This window comes from Echinops telfairi, unplaced genomic scaffold (genome assembly GCF_000313985.2).
Source record: "Echinops telfairi isolate 266 unplaced genomic scaffold, ASM31398v2 ScPeMD7_32;HRSCAF=126, whole genome shotgun sequence".
Taxonomy (NCBI): Eukaryota; Metazoa; Chordata; class Mammalia; order Afrosoricida; family Tenrecidae; genus Echinops; species Echinops telfairi.
Window position 1 is genome coordinate 805,587 of NW_022103929.1, and position 18,496 is coordinate 824,082.

General features: G+C 58.6%; 1 protein-coding gene across 3 annotated transcripts in view; it reads left to right on the plus strand.

Annotated features, from left to right (window-relative positions):
- The window catches only part of NR5A1 (nuclear receptor subfamily 5 group A member 1), a 25,527-nt gene that overhangs the window by 2,694 nt on the left and 4,337 nt on the right, over positions 1-18,496 (plus strand). For 2 of the 3 annotated variants that reach the window (XM_045290209.1, XM_004716461.2), the window contains exons 2-6: positions 1,337-1,453; positions 1,575-1,716; positions 3,385-4,016; positions 10,601-10,720; positions 12,462-12,609. In XM_045290209.1, the coding sequence (XP_045146144.1) occupies positions 1,352-1,453; positions 1,575-1,716; positions 3,385-4,016; positions 10,601-10,720; positions 12,462-12,609 (1,144 nt within the window). In that variant the 5' untranslated portion in view covers positions 1,337-1,351. Of the gene's footprint in view, positions 1-299; positions 342-1,336; positions 1,454-1,574; positions 1,717-3,384; positions 4,017-10,600; positions 10,721-12,461; positions 12,610-18,496 lie in introns of those variants that run through there. The other variant, XM_045290210.1, reaches the window with a different exon arrangement.

Below are 18,496 nucleotides of genomic sequence, written 5' to 3' on the forward strand. Positions count from 1 at the left end.
GACCGCCGCCCGAGGTGTCGGCGGCTCAGCGCCCGGCGCCCGGGGTGCGGGCAGCACCCGACGTCCCGGCCTCGGGGGCGCGGGCTGCGGCTTCCGGGTGGTCGCCTCCAAGGGCTTTGTCTCTCCCCGTCCCGGGGCCCGGGGACCTGGCGGCCGCGCTCGCGGGCTGTGGCCCCCGCAGCCGTCGTGTTCGGCCTCTCTCTGCCGGCGCCCCGTCTGGGCCCAGAGCCTCTGGCTGGGCGCCTCCGCTCCTCCAGGTTTCTGGCAGAGTGTCTGTCCCCGCGCCGCCTCGCGCAGGTTGTCCTCGGCTCTCGGCGTCCCTGAGTCTCCATCCGTCTCTGGTATTGTGTCTCTGGCTCCACGTCTGTCTCCCCCAGGGGGTCCCCCTGTCTCTCATCTCTCGGTGTCTCTGGTCCGCCTCTCTCTTTTTCGTTTGCTTTTCCCTCTATCTTTTGCTCGACCTCTCCCTCCCCCGCCCCAGCTTCTCCGTGTCTCTCGGCTCTCTCGTTTTTATTCTTTCTCTTTATCGCTCACATAGTCTCTCTCCCCCAAAGGTTTTATCTGCCTCTTGATGTCTCTTATCTGCTTCCCTTTTTCGTTCTCTCTCTTTCTGCCTCTCGATCTCTGCCCCACGCCCGTTTTCTCTGTCTCTTGGTGTCTGTGATGCCCCTCTCTTTTTTTCGTTCAATCTCTCTCGTTCTCTATCTTCGCACCCTCCCAAAACGCCCCCAGGTTTTCTCTGCCTCTCTGTGTCTCTGACTCGCCAGCGATGTCTCTGCCCCTCTCGGTTTTCGTTGTCTCTGTCTCCCCGTTGACCCGCGTGGATCGCTGTCTCGCGCTCTTGTTTCTACCCCTTTGTGTTTCTCCCAGTCCCTGCTCCCTGGTCTCTGCTGGGTCCCCAGAGCCCTCGAGCCCTGAGCCCCACTCCGCCAGGGTTCATTGGCGTGGCCCCGGGCCCGAACCCATCTCATATGCACAGAATCAGGGTTTTGTTCCTAGACGAACCGAATCCTCCTTGAAGTGCATGGAATCCCAGGGCCCTCGATTGGGCGCAGCTGGGGGGACCCGGCCCTGGTGGAGCGAGCAGAGCGTGGGCCCCGGCGCCGGAAATGCTCTGGGCGCACCCTAGTAGGGGACTGCTCCAAGGCGCCATGAGGGTGGCCTGCCACGGGCAGAGCGGGGAGCTGTCTTGGGGGCAGGGCCCTGGCCGGCGAGGAGGGTGGTGGCGGTGGCGCGGCGGTGGTCTTGCAGGGCGCTCAGGACCCGGGTTGGCGGGGCCACCCTCGGCGTCCCGTGCTGGTGACTGGTGCCGGTGACTCTCTTCGCTGCTCCGCAGGCGGACGCCGCGGGCATGGACTATTCGTACGACGAGGACCTGGACGAGCTGTGCCCCGTGTGCGGGGACAAGGTGTCGGGGTACCACTACGGACTGCTCACGTGCGAGAGCTGCAAGGTGAGCGGAGCAGGGCGGCTGCGAGGATGTGGCGGGGAGCAGGCAAAGTGGGGGTGCGGAGAGGAAAGTGGGGAGCTGGAAGGGAGACCGGGCCCAGCACGCTGACTCCCCTCTCCCCCAGGGCTTCTTCAAGCGCACAGTGCAGAACAACAAGCACTACACGTGTACCGAGAGCCAGAGCTGCAAGATCGACAAGACGCAGCGCAAGCGCTGCCCCTTCTGCCGCTTCCAGAAGTGCCTGACGGTGGGCATGCGCCTAGAAGGTGCGGTGCCCGAGGGCCCGACCCCCAACCCGGCCTCTGATGCTGCCGGGGAGGGGCTGTGCCTGAGAGATGGGGTCGGAGAGGTGGTGCGATAAGGGTCCAGGTGACCTTCCAGAAGCTTCTAGGGCTGGCTGGCTGAGTGGCCCTGTCCTTGCTGTGGAGTTCTGGTGGTGTGTGTGTGTGTGTGTGTGTGTGTGTGTGTGTGTGTGTGTGTGTGTGTGTACAGGGTGGGGAAGGAGGTGGTACCTGCAAGGGATGCGGGAGTGGAGAAGTAATCAGAAGAGGACAAAGGAAAGGGACCCCACCACAAGGTGTGGGAACCTGTCCTCTTCCAGCTAGATAGCAGGAGTCTAAGACCTCAACCCACACACACACAGATGCCCAGCACACCAAGACTGTCAACCTCCTTCCTAGGGACTGAATCCCAGAGATTCTGTTGACACACAGGTCGGGGTTGGTGGTACTAGACAAGTTCCAGAGTCCCTATCTGAAAAGGGACCTAATAGAGGGTCTTCCTTCTGGAGTTAATGTGAGGGCTGACCAGATGCATGAAAAGTGACTGCTGGGCAGGTTAGTGCGTGTAACCATCCGTCATTGTACTATTGTCTGACCACCTCTGCTGGCCAGCCCCTTGCCCATCCAGCCTGCCATCCTGTGTAAGCAGGCACCCACGCAAAGCCTTCATGCAGTCCTGCTTGCTCTTCACTGAACCGCTGAGATCCCTTCTCACCTCATCCTTAGCTGCACCCCGGGGAGTGGAGGAAATCATTGCCCCCCTTCCCATCCTTGCTTCCCCACCCCCAACCCCAAGTTTAGCAGTTCAGCGTGGTAGGTTTCAGCAGGGCAGGGCTTTCAGCAGGGCAGGCTTGGGCTCTTGGAGAGTGGACAGATGTGGCGCTCCACCCTGCTGGCCCCAGCCGAGCTGTGTGCTGATCAGGCAGCTGTTAGCCAAAGTTTGTGAGCAATTTAGAAGGGCTCTCCTGGCTCTGAGAGCTGTAGACCACATGCCCTTACACCTAGAGGAGCGACTCCTGCATAGAAGGCTGCCCTCTCCTGTGCTCTGAGGTCTTGTCCTCAGCTCCAGGTCCTGGTGGGCCAGGAGAACTGGTTGGGTGTGGGCAGCCAAGAGCCCTGGAAGAGCTGCTAGCGGGTGAGGAGCGGGGCTGCTCCACTGGTGGTGGAAAGATTGGCTGCACACACACACACACACACACACACACACACACACACACACACACACACCGCCCCTGCCACCTCCCCAGGCCATCATCTCTTGCTTTCTCCCACTTCCTGAAGCCCAGAGCTGAGCTGGAGCTGGGGCCCAGATCCAGTTGCAGAGATACACCTGTTGAGTCCCACTGGGTGGCACATTCTTGACTGGGAGGAGGAACATCTGGTCAGCAAGAGAGGTCCCCTTCCTGTACATAGGGCCCTGGCCAGCCCGAACCCCCACTTCCAAGCCTCAGTCACTTTGCATCAGGGCTTCCCCAAAGTCGGGCCATCAGTCCACAGGCAGCCCGATGCAGCAGCTGTGGAGGAGGCAGGAGCTGGTGGGGTACACAGGGCCTTCGGGCAGTGGGGGCCATGTAAAGGTGTTGTCCCAAGGAGTGGGGCAATGTGGAGGGATACTTGGAGGGGTGGGGCCTGACACCCTGCCCTTCCCCGCAGCTGTGCGTGCTGACCGCATGCGGGGAGGCCGGAACAAGTTTGGTCCCATGTACAAGCGGGACCGGGCCCTGAAGCAGCAGAAGAAGGCACAGATTCGGGCTAATGGCTTCAAGCTGGAGACAGGTCCCACGATGGAGATCCTGCCGCCACCCCCTCCCCCACCAGACTATACGTTGCCCCCTGGCTTGCACACACCTGAGCCCAAGGGCCTGCCCCCTGGCCCACCTGCTGGGCCACTGGGTGACTTTGGAGCCCCGGTGTTGCCCATGACCGTGCCCAGTACCCATACCCATGGGCCTCTGGCTGGCTACCTCTACCCTGCCTTCCCTGGCCGCACCATCAAGTCTGAATACCCAGAGCCCTACGCCAGCCCCTCGCAGCCTGGGCCACCCTACAGCTACCCCGAGCCCTTCTCCGGGGGGCCTGGCATGCCTGAGCTCATCCTGCAGCTGCTACAGCTGGAGCCTGAAGAAGACCAGGTGCGGGCGCGCATCCTGGGCTGCCTGCAGGAGCCAGCCAAAGGCCGCCCTGATCAGCCGGCCCTGTTCGGCCTCCTATGTAGGATGGCTGACCAGACGTTCATCTCCATCGTGGACTGGGCACGCAGGTGCATGGTCTTCAAGGAACTGGAGGTGAGTCCCTCCACCACCCCATCCCCCACCACCTGCCTGGCCACTAGATCAAGCATGTCCCCTGAGCTCTGCTATCCCTTGGGATGGGACTGTCTTGCCTGATTGGTTTCAGGCATCAGGGGACAGAGAGGCCCCCCCTCGGGATACAGAAGAGCACTTCTGGCCCATTCCCTCCTCCCTCTGCCTGCGTGCTTGCTCTCTCTCTCTCTCCCTCCCTCCCTCCTCACCTCTCCTTCCTCATCCTTTCTTTTTTGAGGGCCACTAGCCTCCCAGCTGTTGCTCCTCTCTCCCGCCCCCTCCCCTCTGTGTTTCCAGCTGCCTCTTCCTCTGACACCCCAGGCTGCTCCAGACGACTTGCTGAGTCCTTGAAGAGACTGTCTCTGGCTGTCCCAGCCCAGTGTCAGAAAGGGGGTCAGATCCATCCTGTCCTCCCACTCAGGGAGGCCATCAGTCCCTGTCATCCTCCAGTGTTGTAGACGTGGGTCTTAGTGCCTCAGTTAGTGCCTGTGAGCCTTCTCACTCCCAGACAGGAGCTTCCTGCTCCTGTGACTCCACCACAGGACTGGTGTGTGCCCGTGTGCGTGTGCGTGTGCGAAGAGCTAGGTGGGTGGGCGGATGGGAGAGTGCATGGCATGCCACTGATCTTGAATGAGGCCATCTTCTCCTACTACAGTACTTTCCTTTACTCAGTCTAGGGACCTGAGGCAAAAAGAAGCTGGAAAGCATCAGGGGAAACCGAGGCCAGACACAGGGAAGGACTTCCCAGTCATCCTATCTAGAAGGGCCTAAGGTCCTCTAGTGCCCTGGCTCCTTAGGACCCCACCCCAACCAAGGCCCATTTCCTCCTGGCCCAGGCCCAGGCCAACCCCCTGGGGGGTTGGGAGCTGGGTGTGGACAGCAGGCCGTCACCCTCAATGCTGGGGCCACTGCAGCCTTGAGCAGCATTGCCGGTGCTGACGTCACCGGGTTTGGGCTTCCTCCAGGACTGGTAACCGGATGGGCTGGGGGCACTGCTGGCCCAGGCCGAGCATGAGGGTGGGTAAGGTGGGATTTGGGCCCTGGGGGCACCACGGAGCCAGAGGCCTGGTGACTCTGGGAGTCAGGAATGGGTGGCAGTAGTCTCTGCTTCTACTATGGAGGGCTTGTCATGGCTGTGGTGGTGTGCCACCTGTCTACCATGCGGTGGACGTCTCTATCTCACACTGTCCCCTGTCCAGGCCGACCTCGTGGAGAGGGCCTTGAGCATCCCCATCTGTCTTCCATTCCTGGCTGGAGGTCCCAGGAGGCCCTGTGCGGAGGGAAGGAGGAGTGGAGCACTCCTGAGCTTCCAGAACCACAGATCGCTTGCGGGCAGGGCACTTCCTCTGGCTGCCTTCCTTGTGTCCTGGGTTTTCACGCAGGATGGGAAGGGCTTTTGTCCCAGCTTTGCTGAGTGTTTTTTCCTGCTCTGGCTTCTCAGTGGCCCAAACCTTCCTGCTTCCTCTTCGTAGAGTTTCGGAATCGAACCAGGACTCCGAACCAGGGTCACCACTTTCTAGGAAGGAGATTTGCAGACAGAGCCCAGTTCAGCTCAGCCCTGAGAGGGACTCCTCGGCCTGGGCCCTGCGGCAGGTCTTCCCCACTGGCCCAGTGGGCTCTAGGCTAGTGCTGATTTTGCAGTCAGAAGTGGGGTAGCAGAAAAGTAGAAAGGGTATTGACTGATTCCCCACCCCCACCCCCTGCCACCCCCCACTCCACCACCCCCTACCTCTTGGCAGGGCACGTGTCTGTACACAGAAGAGGGCCCTGAGACTAGAGCAGGCCTTGGCTGGGCCCTGGGGACCTTGAAAGGAATTGGGTCTAGGAAGTTGCCAGACTAGAAGAGGAGGCAGACACATATACAGAGGTAACGCCCATCCAAGGTGCCCAGGTGGCTGTATCTGAGGAAGTCAGGGAAGGTTTCTTTGGTCTGTACCTTTCACAAACCTGACCCAGGTCGCGGAAAGAGTAGAGGCTAAGAGCCAGGAGTTCGAACAGGCTTCGTGTGTGTAAGGAATCCTGTATGGTCCTGGTGGGCAGGACTGGAGAGGTCCCTGGCAGGGTTTGGATCCGCAGTGGCTCCTTTGCCAGTGGGTGAGGGGCCCCACATCCTGAGCCAGGGCTTGAGTGGTCCCCACAGTTCTCCACAGGGCTGTGGGCATCGGGCTGTGCTGGGGGGTGCTGGCTCATGACTGAGCTCTCAGGGCTGCCTGGCTGTATCTGAGCCTTGCCTCGCCTGCCTCAGTGGGCTCTTCCATCTCCATTTTCTTTCTCTGTTGAGTGGTGGGGGTCTCTGTCGCTTTGTTTTTGCCTAGCACAAGCAGAGCGTGGTAGATCTGACAGTGGCACAGAAGTGTGTAACAAAGTCCAGAGTCAGAAAGACCTGGGTTCGAGTGTTAGCTCTGCCAATTAATTAGATGTGTAGCCTTCAGCAGGTGGCTTTCTGCCTCTGGGCCTCTGTTTCCTTAGCTATAAAATGGGTGGTGTTGAAATAAGATCAGGGGATGTTGTAAGGGCTTAGTGAACTAGGACAGAAAGAGAATTTAGCATGGGGACCAGCACAAGATAACACTTCAATACAGGATGGCAGCAATGTGTTTCCTTACCATTCTCTGCTGCTACACAATGTAGCCTCTACTTGCAGGCGGTAGAGGCTGGTGTTGTACAAAGAGTTTACACTCAACTATTAGGCAAAGGGTGTCATGACAGAAAGGCTGGCAATCTGCTGCCATCAAGATCACAGCCAAGGAAACTCTCAGGACCAGCTCCAGTCTGTAACACGTGGGACAAACATGCACCAATCAGCCTAATGGCAGCAGTTTGTTTCATTCTTATCATCCACGTTCTGGCGGTGTAGTGGGTTGTTACACATTGACCTGCTAACCAGCAAGTTCGGATGTTCAAACCCACCGGCTACTTCACAGGAGAAAGCTGAGGCTGTCTAATCCCGTAAAGATTCAAGGGGCAGTTCTACTCTGTCCTACAGGGTTGCCGGGAGTCAGAATCGATTCAAAGGGAGGAGTTGGTTGGTTCTGTCCCTCTGAGCACACCAGAGTTCTGGGAGAAGCTGGATGCCGCCACTCACCAACCCCCAGACCTGGGTTTCCAAGAATAAACAATTTCTTACCTGCAAAGCATCAGAACCTCTCCCTGCTGCTCAGTGGGAACAGGGCCCTGAGCCTGACAGGCTGAGTCCCCAGACAGTTACCTTGAAGGACAGGCTGAGCGGGTAGGAGATAAGGACCAGGGAGGGGGAGGCCAGGGCAAGAGTGCCTAGTGACCCATCTTGACATCAGTTCATCCTTAGTGTCCGGTACCAAGGCTCTGATTGACAACGGATTTAACTGCCTAGAGTGATGGTTTCGTTTAATCAGCAGTAATCCTGTCAGCCTGGACTGACAAACGGCGACCCGAGGACCGTGCGGCGCGAGAGCACCCTGGCCAGCCCGTGGCGTGTCAGCCATGGGAGAATTACCGAGCCTGCTGGCCTTCGACCGCCAGGCTGATCAGACCCCAGGGGGTTCTGGTGGGGGCCCTGCAGGGAGGGAGGTCAGCTCAGCCCCCATAAATACCCCGACTCCGAGGCAGGCTGCAAAGTGTCACGTCTCCAGGAAGATTTGTGGTGGGCCAGCAAGAGGACTGGGCAGCTGAGAGGCCAAATAGCCAGGAAGGGCCCTGAGAGGACCCCTGGTCTGGGACTGTTCCCAGGCTGTCCGCAGGCTGGTCGGGGGAGAGGGGGCTGGGACTGAGGCTAGAGGAGGCACCTTTAGCTTTTAGAGGAAACTTCTGAGTTTGAAACCAGCCCTTTTTGGTCAAGGGAACCTCTTAGCCACCTGCTTTCTCCCGGGAAGGGGCTGGCGCCTACAGCCCTCTAGTTTCCGTTAGATAAAAAGAGAAGTGCGTGTGCTCATCTGCGGGGCCGGGGTTTTGGAGTTCAGTGTCTTTATGTGTCCATCTGTCTATCCAGGTGCAGAAACAACTCCTGGCAGAAAAGACTGCTCGGCCAGGGACTGGGTGGGACCCAGGGCTGAGGCTGTACCCCAGACAGCTGTGGGCACAACAGTGGGTCCACAGAACCTTCTGTGACTGACATGGGTTCAGAAATTGGCTTTCGTCGAAAGAGGGCGGATTTCTCTTTGCGGTTCTCAGAACAGAAACGGGCAGAGGAAGATGCATGGCTGAGCAGGGACTGAATATGGGACCACGAACCACCGAAGCGTTTGTCCCCACTTTGCAGCTCACGTGGCTCTACTGGGCAAGGCGACCCTCTCCCAGGGTCTGAGGTTTGCTGAAGAGACTGCTCCCAGGGCTTGGCCAGCCGGGTCACTGTGACCCCTGCTGCTTTCTGCCTGCAGTGCAGTCTTCTTATCTCCTAATGCTCCCAGTTATCTCCTGCTCTTCCACCCTCTTGCTCTTTCCATCTGGGCCCAAGGGTGCCTCCTCCCAAGGACCCACAGTAGGTGAGCTTATCAGGGCCCAGCTCCACACTCCACCTGGGCAATTGAGGTGGGTCAGGGATTTTCTCAGTGTGACTCCCCCCAGCCCCCATCCCAGCAGTCACCTCCTACTTGGGTCTCAGGCCATTGCCAGGAAGGCATGGAGGGGACATCTGGGCACAGCCTCCATTTTCTGGAGTGTACAGTGACTAGCACCTCCGTGCCTTGTTGGGGGAAAGGTGAGGGGTCCCTGAGGGTGCTGAGCTGTGCCTGGCAGGGCAGGTCTTCAGGGCCTCCCCCCTGGAGACCAGCTGGCTACTCTCTGGGGACTGATCACTGGCCGTCTCCTTCTTGGGCAAACGAAGGAGAGCCCACCCTGGTTTTTAGTCTCTCTGCCCCTTTTCACCTAGGTTAGCCTTCCCCAAGAGAGAGAAGGGGGGAGATGTAGTGAAGGGGGTGAGGAGGCTGTGATTCAGAGAGGAGCAGAGAAGGACCCTCTCTCATGTCCTCCTGCCATGTGGGCTAGGACAGAGCCTGGTGGGCCAGGCAGAAGGAAGTCTGTCTGTCATCCACTTGCTCTTCCCTGTTCAGTCTCCCCTTTCTCTCCCTGTCTGCCCGAGGACAGCCCCAGGTAGCCCCCAGGAGGAGGAAGAGAGCGCTGTCCTAAGACCCCCACCAGGTCCCTGTGGAGCAGGTGGCCCTGACTTGAAGGGACCAGGAAGGACTTCATGAAGGGACAGGAGCGTGAGGGACTATAAACTCCTGGGTTTCGAGGGTGGGGTCTTCTTTCATGGCCTAGTGGTTAAAAACCAGGTAGTGCGGTGCGACCTTGGGCAGGGTGCTTGACCTCTCTGTGCTGTTTCCTGTCATTGTCTGATGCTGGGTGCTGTTGAGTGGGTTCAGACGCATGGCGACCTGACGTGCAGCAGGAGGGGACACCACCCGGTCCCTCATGGCCCTTAGACGAAGGTTAATCACCGTTACAACCTCACAGGGCTCTAGACCAGTGGTTCTCAACCTTTGGGTCGTGACCCCTTTGGGAGTCGAATGACCCTTTCACAGGGATCACTTAAGACCATATTTCCGATGGTCTTAGGAACTGAGAAACCGCTCCTTTATCCGTGTCCAGGTGGGTCTGCCCACATGCAGATACCCCCACACACGGGGTCCCCACAACACGAGGACCTGTAAGAAAGGGTCGCAGCATCAGGAAGGTGAAGAACCGCTGCTCTAGAGCAAGGACGCTATGCTATCCTGACCTGCCTTGACCACAGGGTCTGGCCCCGGAGGGGCCCCGGGAAGCCCCTGAAGGCTGCGTTGCAGCTATAGAGAGCGGCTGGGTGAGTGGTGGGCTTCTTTGGGTCACTGGTGCGCAGCACCTGGTCTGGTCTGCACACGCAGAGGCTGGTGTTGGTTACAAGGGAGAGTCTCGGACCAGGCGTGTTAACTGTGAACTGGAGCAGGCCCTGCCTCTGTGGGGCCCAAGTGTCACTCAACCTATGAAATAGGGCCTGGGCCAGGAGGTCCCCTAGGACTCTCTGGCTCTATTGGTCCAAAGTTCTGGGTCCAGGTTGTCATTGTCAGCAACGCCTGCCCTTCCCGTGCTGAACGGTCGCAGAGTCGAAAGGCTCCACCCCGGGCAGTGGGCAGGCCACATGCTCTTAGCTGTGGATCTCAGCGTCTGCCCCATCAATTTTTTGTCTCTACCCCACTGGCACTGCCCTCCTGCCCACTGATGGAAGCCCTCTGCTGTGGCTTTCTGGCTCCATTGTGAAAGGCCCAGGCTGCAGCAGGGTGACCCGGGGGATGCTGTGAATACCATGATGCGGTGGAAGGGTCAAACCACTGTCCTGAGTCTGTGCGCGACCATCCTCTAAGTACTCAGCCCACTTGACAACGGAGAAAATGGAGGCCCAGGAAGGTTTGGGAACTTGCTTCCATGTTTACACCTTGTCAGAGGCAGCCCGGGCCCTGCTGGGGTCCCTCTTGGATGATTTTGTTCGTCCCCCTCATAAAGTGGTCAAATGAAAAAAAAACTGGGAGAGAGAAGCTAGGTATCAGGTCCAAGGGTACCTCACCGGTTGGGCCTCTGACTGAGGTGGGAGGTGAGACCATGGCTCTTCCTTCCAGGTGGCTGACCAGATGGCGCTGCTACAGAACTGCTGGAGCGAGCTGCTGGTGTTCGACCATGTCTACCGCCAGATCCAACATGGCAAAGAGGGCAGCATCCTGCTGGTCACGGGCCAGGAGGTGACCGCCCGCCCGCCCCATGCACCACCAGAATCTGGGCCCCTCTCCAGGCCTGGCCCCGGCCACCCTGGTTATCAGCCCCTTTGCCAAACTCAGGCACCCACTGTCCTTGTGACCAGCCCTGGGCTGGATGCCAGGACCTCTAGGAAGAGCCAGCTGTGGCCTGGCCTCAGAGGAGCCATACTGGGGGTGTGAGGTGCTTGGGGAAGAGCTGCTGGGGTGCCGGATCTTGAAAGGATCAACAGGTGCTTGGTCAGGCAGGGACATCTGGGTGAGGGCCAGACCCTACCTCCATCACAGGCAGGGGAACCACAGGGACAGAGGTGCAGTGGACCGGGCCCCCAGGGTCAGCCAGTCGGGGTGAGGGATGAGGCTGGCGGGGTTGGAAAAGGCTGGCCTGCTGGACCTCAAGTGCAGATGCTGGGCACTGCAGGGGGCTTTCTGCATAGGTGGCCAGGTTGTATTTGAGGTGGCATGCTGAGGGGCAAGATGGGGGTGTGTGGGGAACAAGTGGGGACAACCACACAACACTCAGAGGTCTGGGGCCAGGGGTGGGGGAGACACCTTCAGGGAGGAAGACACCCCCCCCACACACACACACCCACCCAACAGGGGAGGCAGGTGTAGCAGACAGAGAGGGAGGGAGGAGAGAGGGAGACAAAAACGGAGGCTCTAGTTGGTATTGGGGAACAGGAGGGAGAATGGGGGAGGCCAGGGCTGAAGCTCTGGGGCCCACTCCCAGTGCCCTAGTCTCTCCGCCATGGGTCTCTGCCCTCTCTGCTTCTCTCCCAGTTCTCACCTTCAGAGACTCCCAGGGGTGGGCGGTGGGGAATACTGGTGCCAAGGACTCAGGGACCACAGGCGAGCACAGATGAGGGGGCGTGTAGGGGGTGGGGGTGGGGTTGTGTCAGTGGGGGGTGTTGAAGTATCTGAGGCCATGGCTTAGGTGTGTGCACAAGTGTTCGTGTCCATGGTGTGTGTGTGGGCTGCAGGGGGGGGGGGCGTTGTCTGTGCCTGCCACCTTGTACATGGGAACGCTCCCCCTGTGACCCTGTGTACCTGGAGTGAGTCTGTGTGTCTGCTCCCTTCCTTGAGAGTGTGTGTCTGTTGGGTACTCTGAGAACATGGCCATACTGTGTGTGTGTGTGTGTGTGTGTGTGTGATTGTGTGTGCATGTTGGTATCATGAAGTGGGCGCACTAGCCTGTAAACGTGTGTGTGCGCACGCATGCGTGTGTGAACCTCTACTCCCGAGTGTCTGCGTGTGAGTGTGTGGGGCCCCAGGTGGTTCTGGGGACAGGTCCAACCTGCCTCCCCCACCTCCTCCCACCCCCAGTGCAGCGTGGTGCGCACTACAGGCAAGCACACAAAAGCCGGTTGTAGCACAGGCCTGCAGCAGCTCTTTGTGTGTGGAGGGCTCTCCAGCTCTCCACCTGTCACCCGCCGGCCGGGTGTGTCGTGGGTTCCACCGCAGCCCTGGCCAGGAGTGGCAGCGGCAGGCAGGCCACAGGTCCCGAGGAGCATTGAGGAGGTGGTGGGGCTCAGAGGGGTCCTGGGCCCTGAGGAGATGCTGCCTCCCACTAGGCTCAGCTTCAGGGCTGGTCAGATACTTCCTGACCCCAACCCCATTTGACTGGCAACCCCTGACCCATGCCCTCTCACCTACATCCCTGATCAGAACCTCTTGCCTCCAGCTGCTTACTCACTGCTTCCTGACCAGTGCCCTCTGACCCGCCCACCAGGTGGAGCTGAGCACGGTGGCAGCCCAGGCAGGCTCCATGCTGCACAGCCTGGTGCTGCGGGCACAGGAGCTGGTGCTGCAGCTGCATGCACTGCAGCTGGACCGTCCAGAGTTTGTCTGCCTCAAGTTCCTCATCCTCTTCAGCCTTGGTGAGTGCAGGCTGGGAGGGGAGGGGCAAGGGAGGAAGGGAGGGGCGGGGAGAGGTGGCTGGGCCAGGGCCTCATTCAGGGCATAGCCAGAGTGGCCAAGGAAGGTGGACCTGGCAGCCCCAGTGGGGACAGCGGGCCCCTTCCTCAGTGAATAAGGGTGTAAAGAGACCTGGCCCTTTTAAAGGGGTCACTTTCTCTGTCCAGAGCACAGGGAGCCAGGATAGGGCCTAAGGCCTTGGGCACACAAGGAGCCCTGCTGAGACTCTAGTAAATGCCTGGCGGAATGCTCTCGAAGTGCCCATGTCACCTGAGAAAATGTGCGTGGGGGGGTTTCTGTTCTCCAGCTCCCGCCGTGGCTCCTGAGGCCCAGTGCTTGCTCTCAGAGGCAGGGCCACATTCTGACTCTGAGCAATTTGAGACTCAAACCTCTTCATCCATCCGTCCACAATCCGTATGCCCATCAACCCTCAATTAATCCATCCATCCATCCATTCATCTATTAATCTATCCATCCATTCACCCATTTATCTGACCATCAGTCAGTCTATCCATCCATCCATCTATCCATCCTACACAACTTTGCTCAGTACCTGTCCTGTGCCAGGCAGGAATATGATATACAGGGAACAAAAGAGTCCAGAGAATCTCTGCCCTCCTAGAGCTGATATTCTCATTGGGAGAGAGACAACAAACATAAATATGATTAGCGATAAATGTAAATAATTAGCACAGGAAGTGGCTAGTACACAACTCTACCAGAAGAAGAGGGTGTTAAATGCTAAGGCGGAAAATAAAACCAGAAAAGGCTGAGGGCAAGCCCAGCCCACCAGCTCCCCTTAGCCCCTCCAAATCTGGTGTTCCTTTCTCTTGGTCTCTCTGATCCCCACCAAGCCTGTCCCCACCCTCCCTCTGGGCTTCCATTTGGCCTGCTCTATTCTGTCCTCTTCCACCCAGGAAGCTGCTGCCCAATGATGCTATGGACTTAGGGGGTATTGCTTGCTTCCAGAGAGCGCCTCCAGCCCCATGTAGTCGGCGCTAAGGAAACCCTGGTAGAGGACAAGGGCTCAGTCTGGAAGGTTCCTGGGAGAGGACCAGCTGAGTCAGTCGGTTGGTCTTGGAAGAGCAGTAGGAGTTTGCTGGGTGCACAAATCTTTTGGCAGAGGAACAGGTGAGATGGGAAGTTGGAGCAGAGGGGCCTGGTGCCGCCTCCCCTGGGGAGGGGTGGGACTCGGAGATCAGCTCCGTGGCAGATGGCTTCATAGTTGCAGCTAGTGAGGGAGAAGGGAGGAGCTGGAGAGGTGGAAGGGAAGCAGGGAGCTGGGCTGGTGGAAAGTCTGGTGCTCAGGTGGAGTGGTGGGTATCTGCCAAGTAGGTACAGTGGACTGGCTAGGTCTCTTGACTCCAGAAGAAATTCCCAAAAGACTGCCTGCAGCCTCCTCTCTGGTCATTGATGGATAACCATGGTGGTGGTTGGGCAGGCTGGGGGCTGTGGCCTGCAGCCCTGGTAGGAGCCTCAGGGGTCCAGTCCAGGCTGCAGCTTAGGAGAGCCCCACTCCATGTCTGCCTCTAGCCAGTATCCTTCCAAGGGTAGTGGTGCTCGGGAAACAACCCCTGATGTGGGTAGGTGGGTGGGGAGGGGGACTGTGTGATTGTGGGTGTGGAGGTCCCTGCGTGTCGGTCCCCATGTCTTTTTGTGACTGTACGTGCCTGTGGTTTTTGTGTGACACATGGTGTGAATGATCTGTGCATGGTCGGGGAGTAACTGGGCAGATTTGGGGATCTGGAGGGGCAGGCAGTGCTTGGGCGCCACGGCATTGGAGGGTGAGGCCTGGGGGTTGTGAAGCGATAGCTCCTGACCTGACTGCAGGTGAGCCATCCTGGGCACCCCCTGCAGAGCAGGGACAGCATTTTGACTTCCTAGGTCACAGGGCCTGTGACCCAGCCCTGCACCTTCTCAAGGCTCCGGATCCCGGTATGTCAGGCCCAGCGTAGCTCTGGCCTCCATTGCAGTACTCTGCCTTCCTTGGGGTGCAAGGAAGGCAGCCAGGTTGAGCCCACCCCTTCTCATAGGTCTGGCTGGGTTACCATGCCTGCCCCCCAAGCAGAGGCACTAGCCTCTCTCCAGTTTCCAGAGGAGGCATGAGGCCTGAGAGACCAGGGGACAATCGCAGTGCTGGGCTGGAGGGACGGCAGAGGGGCTGAGAGTGTGCATGTGTGTGCACATGCGTGTATGCGTGTGCTGTGTGTCTGTGTGTGTGTATTGGTTAGGAACTAAGGAAGTCACTGGCTGTGAGCACCTGAGCAAGTCAGTCCCCTCTCTATTCAGTCATCTGTCAAATGGCCTTACTATCCACCTCACCCCATAGGGTGGCTGTGAGGGTCTCACAAGTGACCCCCCCAAAAGCACTTGACATGTGCATGGCCTCCTGGCTCCTCGCAAGCAAGCGTCAGGATGGTCTCCTTGTGATCATCATTCTTAAGCTAGTGAGCATGTCAATGAACGGAGCGGATGGACGGGCCGGGTCATAGTCTTGTCTCCCAGTGCTGTATCCCCCGGTGTGATGTGCCTGGCGTGGTGTCTGATGTTTGGGTAGAGGGACTCGGGTCTTTCTGAGACCGGCCGAGAAATCCCCACCCACCTCACCTCTCATGAGATGGCGTTGCTTGTCTCACACATGAGCAGAAGAGGAGTTGGGTGGCCACTGAGTCGGGCCAGTAGGTAGGAGAGGGTGCTAAGTGGTCCAGAGAGGAGAAACCAAGACTCCCTGGTGTATCAAGGAAGGCTTCCTGGAGGAGGGGCCTCTGGGCTGAGCCTGGGAGTATGTGTAGGAGCTTTCTGGATGCAACAAGCCAAGCAGCGGGAAGGGCAGTCCAGCCTGAAGGGATGGGAGCCCTGAATGTTCTATTTGGTCAAATGAGTTAGGGAAGGGATGGACAGTTGGACTGAGGGCCATCTGTGCAGGTCCTTGAATGCCAGCCCAAGAACGGGAAGTCTCAGAGTTATAAACAAGATCCACTCCAAACTGTCTTCAAGTCAAATCTGTAGGTAAGTCATAACAGGTGCCTACCATTCTTATTCCGCCTTACTTTAGTGCAGAGAACCCCTGATGGCTGTAGTAGTTACGAGTTGGACTGCTAACCCCAAGGTCAGCAGTTTGAAACTCCTCAGGAGAAAGATAAAGGCTTTCTATTCCAGGACAGTGACAGTCTCGGAAACCCATAGGGGCAGATCTTCCCTGCCCTACAGGGCTCCTATGAGTGGGCATGGCTGGGTGGCAGTGCGTTTGGTTGGGTTTGCTTAGTGCTGGAGATAAGCCAGGTGGTGCCATGGGGTAAGCACAGGGATGCCAACCCCAGGTCTGAAATTCCACCCTCCACACACACACACCCCACCCTGGGCTGTTATGTGTCCGAATCCACTCCTCCATGGCAGTTGGTTTCATGCAAGAAAAAGTTAGGAGCCTCTTGGGTGATTTATAAGCTGCCCGTGGAGCTAGAGAAGGGAACAGTAATTAGAATGTGTTGCGCACAGGGGTCGGCTCACATCTCAAAGGGACGGCAAGTTTGCTCCGCTTGCTTCCCAGGGCAAGTCAAAAAGGACTTATCCACAAGCCAGCGAGGTTGTAGTCTCCAGGACCTCCTGCGCCTTCAACCTTGTCTTGGGAAGGATTCTAAGGAGGGAGTAGCTTGATCAAATTCGAGCAAGGTCCCTCCCACTGCAGCTTGAGAACAGGGTCATGGGTGGGTGGCCGGGCCCCTCCAGGAGGCCAGACGGGGCTGGGGTGAGTGCGGAAGGTGGGTCCCAGCCAGCCCTTTCCTGTAGACTTCCAGCTGGTGTGCTGGGGCTCACCTCGCGTGGGCAGCACCTCCCTGGGCTGGGCTGGGTAGCCTGGATCCCCCTCTCTCCGCTGCGACCCCCCTCCCCCAATGCCCCCAGCTCACTCAGCGCCGCCTTCTCGTCCACCTCTGCAGAAGGGTGCCATTTGGCGTCTAAATAGCTGTCTCTCGGCCGGGCGGGCGCAGAGGCAGGTAAGGAGGTTTAATTAAAATTAGTGCCTCTCTCCTGGCAATCACGGTGTTTATGAAGATGGGCCCGGCTGCCATTGTTCTGCCGAGGACTTAATCGAAGCTTAATGGATTGACCTAACATTCGATTTCCTCATTTCCATTGAGGCAGCCGCGGCAGCGTTCCCTTAAGCGTTTGCAATTTACCCACTGCTCCGCGCCAACAAAAGGCGGCCTGAATAGCAGCCCCACTCCAGGGGCCATTGTGCGCGGGGGCGCCTGCCTGAGTCACCGCTATTGGGACAACATTCTTTATGTCTTGCTGGAATGAAAGGATTATTCAAATATTCAATTAAACCGTGAAAAGGGGGCTTTTCTGAGAACCCGGGCGGGCTTCTCCGCAGAGTTAGCAGGCTGCTCTCTGAGGCGGGGGTGGTGGTGTGTGTGGGGTGAGGGATGGGTAGTAGAGTGTGGGGTTGCCATCTCGCAGCCCCTCCCACCTCCTGGATCGCTGGGGGATGGCCGCTCTACTCTCCAACCTGTGGGTGGCTGAGGCTGGGAGACAGGCACCGGGCCAAGTATCTCCCAGTCCCAGTCGCTCAGCAGCCCCAAGGTGCAGATGACCAACCCCGCAGGCTGAGTGGGGAGGTGACTTCCGCAAGGTCACCCAGCTGGGATGCTGAAGCTGGGATGTGAGAGTCGGAGCTGCTGTGGGGAGGGGTCTCCAGGTTTGTTTGTCCCACCTCTGCGCCGCGTCTGAAGGAGAGGGCATGGCGTTCTCTGGGGACAGGGGTTCTGTCACAGCTGTTCACAGCTGTTCACAGAGCCCTGCCCGCTCTTCCTTTAGACAGGAATGGAGGCTCAGAGGGGCACCTGAGTTGTCTGAGGCCAGAGTTGCCTCTCTGGGGAAAGCTAGGGCCCCAGAAGTGGAGGGCCTTGGATGAGACTTGGACAGGGAAGGTGCATGAATTTATCATGGGCACTCGCACAGGAACAGGTGCTCAAATTCCACCCAGGGGCCCTAGCAGGGACCACCAGTCCTCAGGTGAGCCTGGGTTTGGGAGTCAGGGAGACCTGGGTTTGAATTCTGGCCCCTCCTGACTCTCTGAGCCTGGCCCCTCCCACCTGTAAGACGGGATGCCCTATGCCTCTCATTGGGGCTTTACTGAGCTGGGTACAAGTTGCGGGGGTGGGTGGGCTGGATGGGGGTGGGGAGAGCAGGGGGCAGGAACTTGGGTCCTCAGTCGGAACTGGAGCAGCTGGGGCTCAATTAGCCATTATGCTTCCCCCTCCCAGCCTGTAGTCCATCTTATGGGTGCCACTAGGGGCTGAAGGCTCCATAGTGCTGCTAGAAGTGGGGGCCCATCCCTGGAAACCCATTTTTTTTCTGCTCTACTCCCCTGTGAGTCCCCCTCCCTCTTGTCCCTGGCTTGGTGCACTCGAGGACAGTAAATCCTGGTAAAGCCTCGGCCCTGGTCCTTCTGGGGCCCCACCCACCCACCTCTACTCCAGCCCCCCAGCCTTCCTCTCTGCCTCCATTCCCATCTGTTCTCTCTGGTCCCTGGACTGCTGTGTGTCCTTGAGCTGGTCCCTAGCCCTCTCTGGGCCCCCAGCCTCAGACTGTGTATCCCAAGAGAATTGTCCAGGCCCGGAGAAGGCGAGGGACAGGATGGCAGATGAAACAATTAAGTTGGAAAGATGCTGGGATGGGGATCAGTCCAGGAGGCATCCCTTGCTCCCCGGAAGCTAGCCAGGTGGGAAGACTTCCTTTCCATGTGTCTGGAATCAGCCAGACTAGGAAGCAGGGTTGTTGCCCATGGTTGGGCAGGTTGTTCCCTGCACAAGGGCATGTACGCCTGGGGCATGTACACCGGGGATGGTG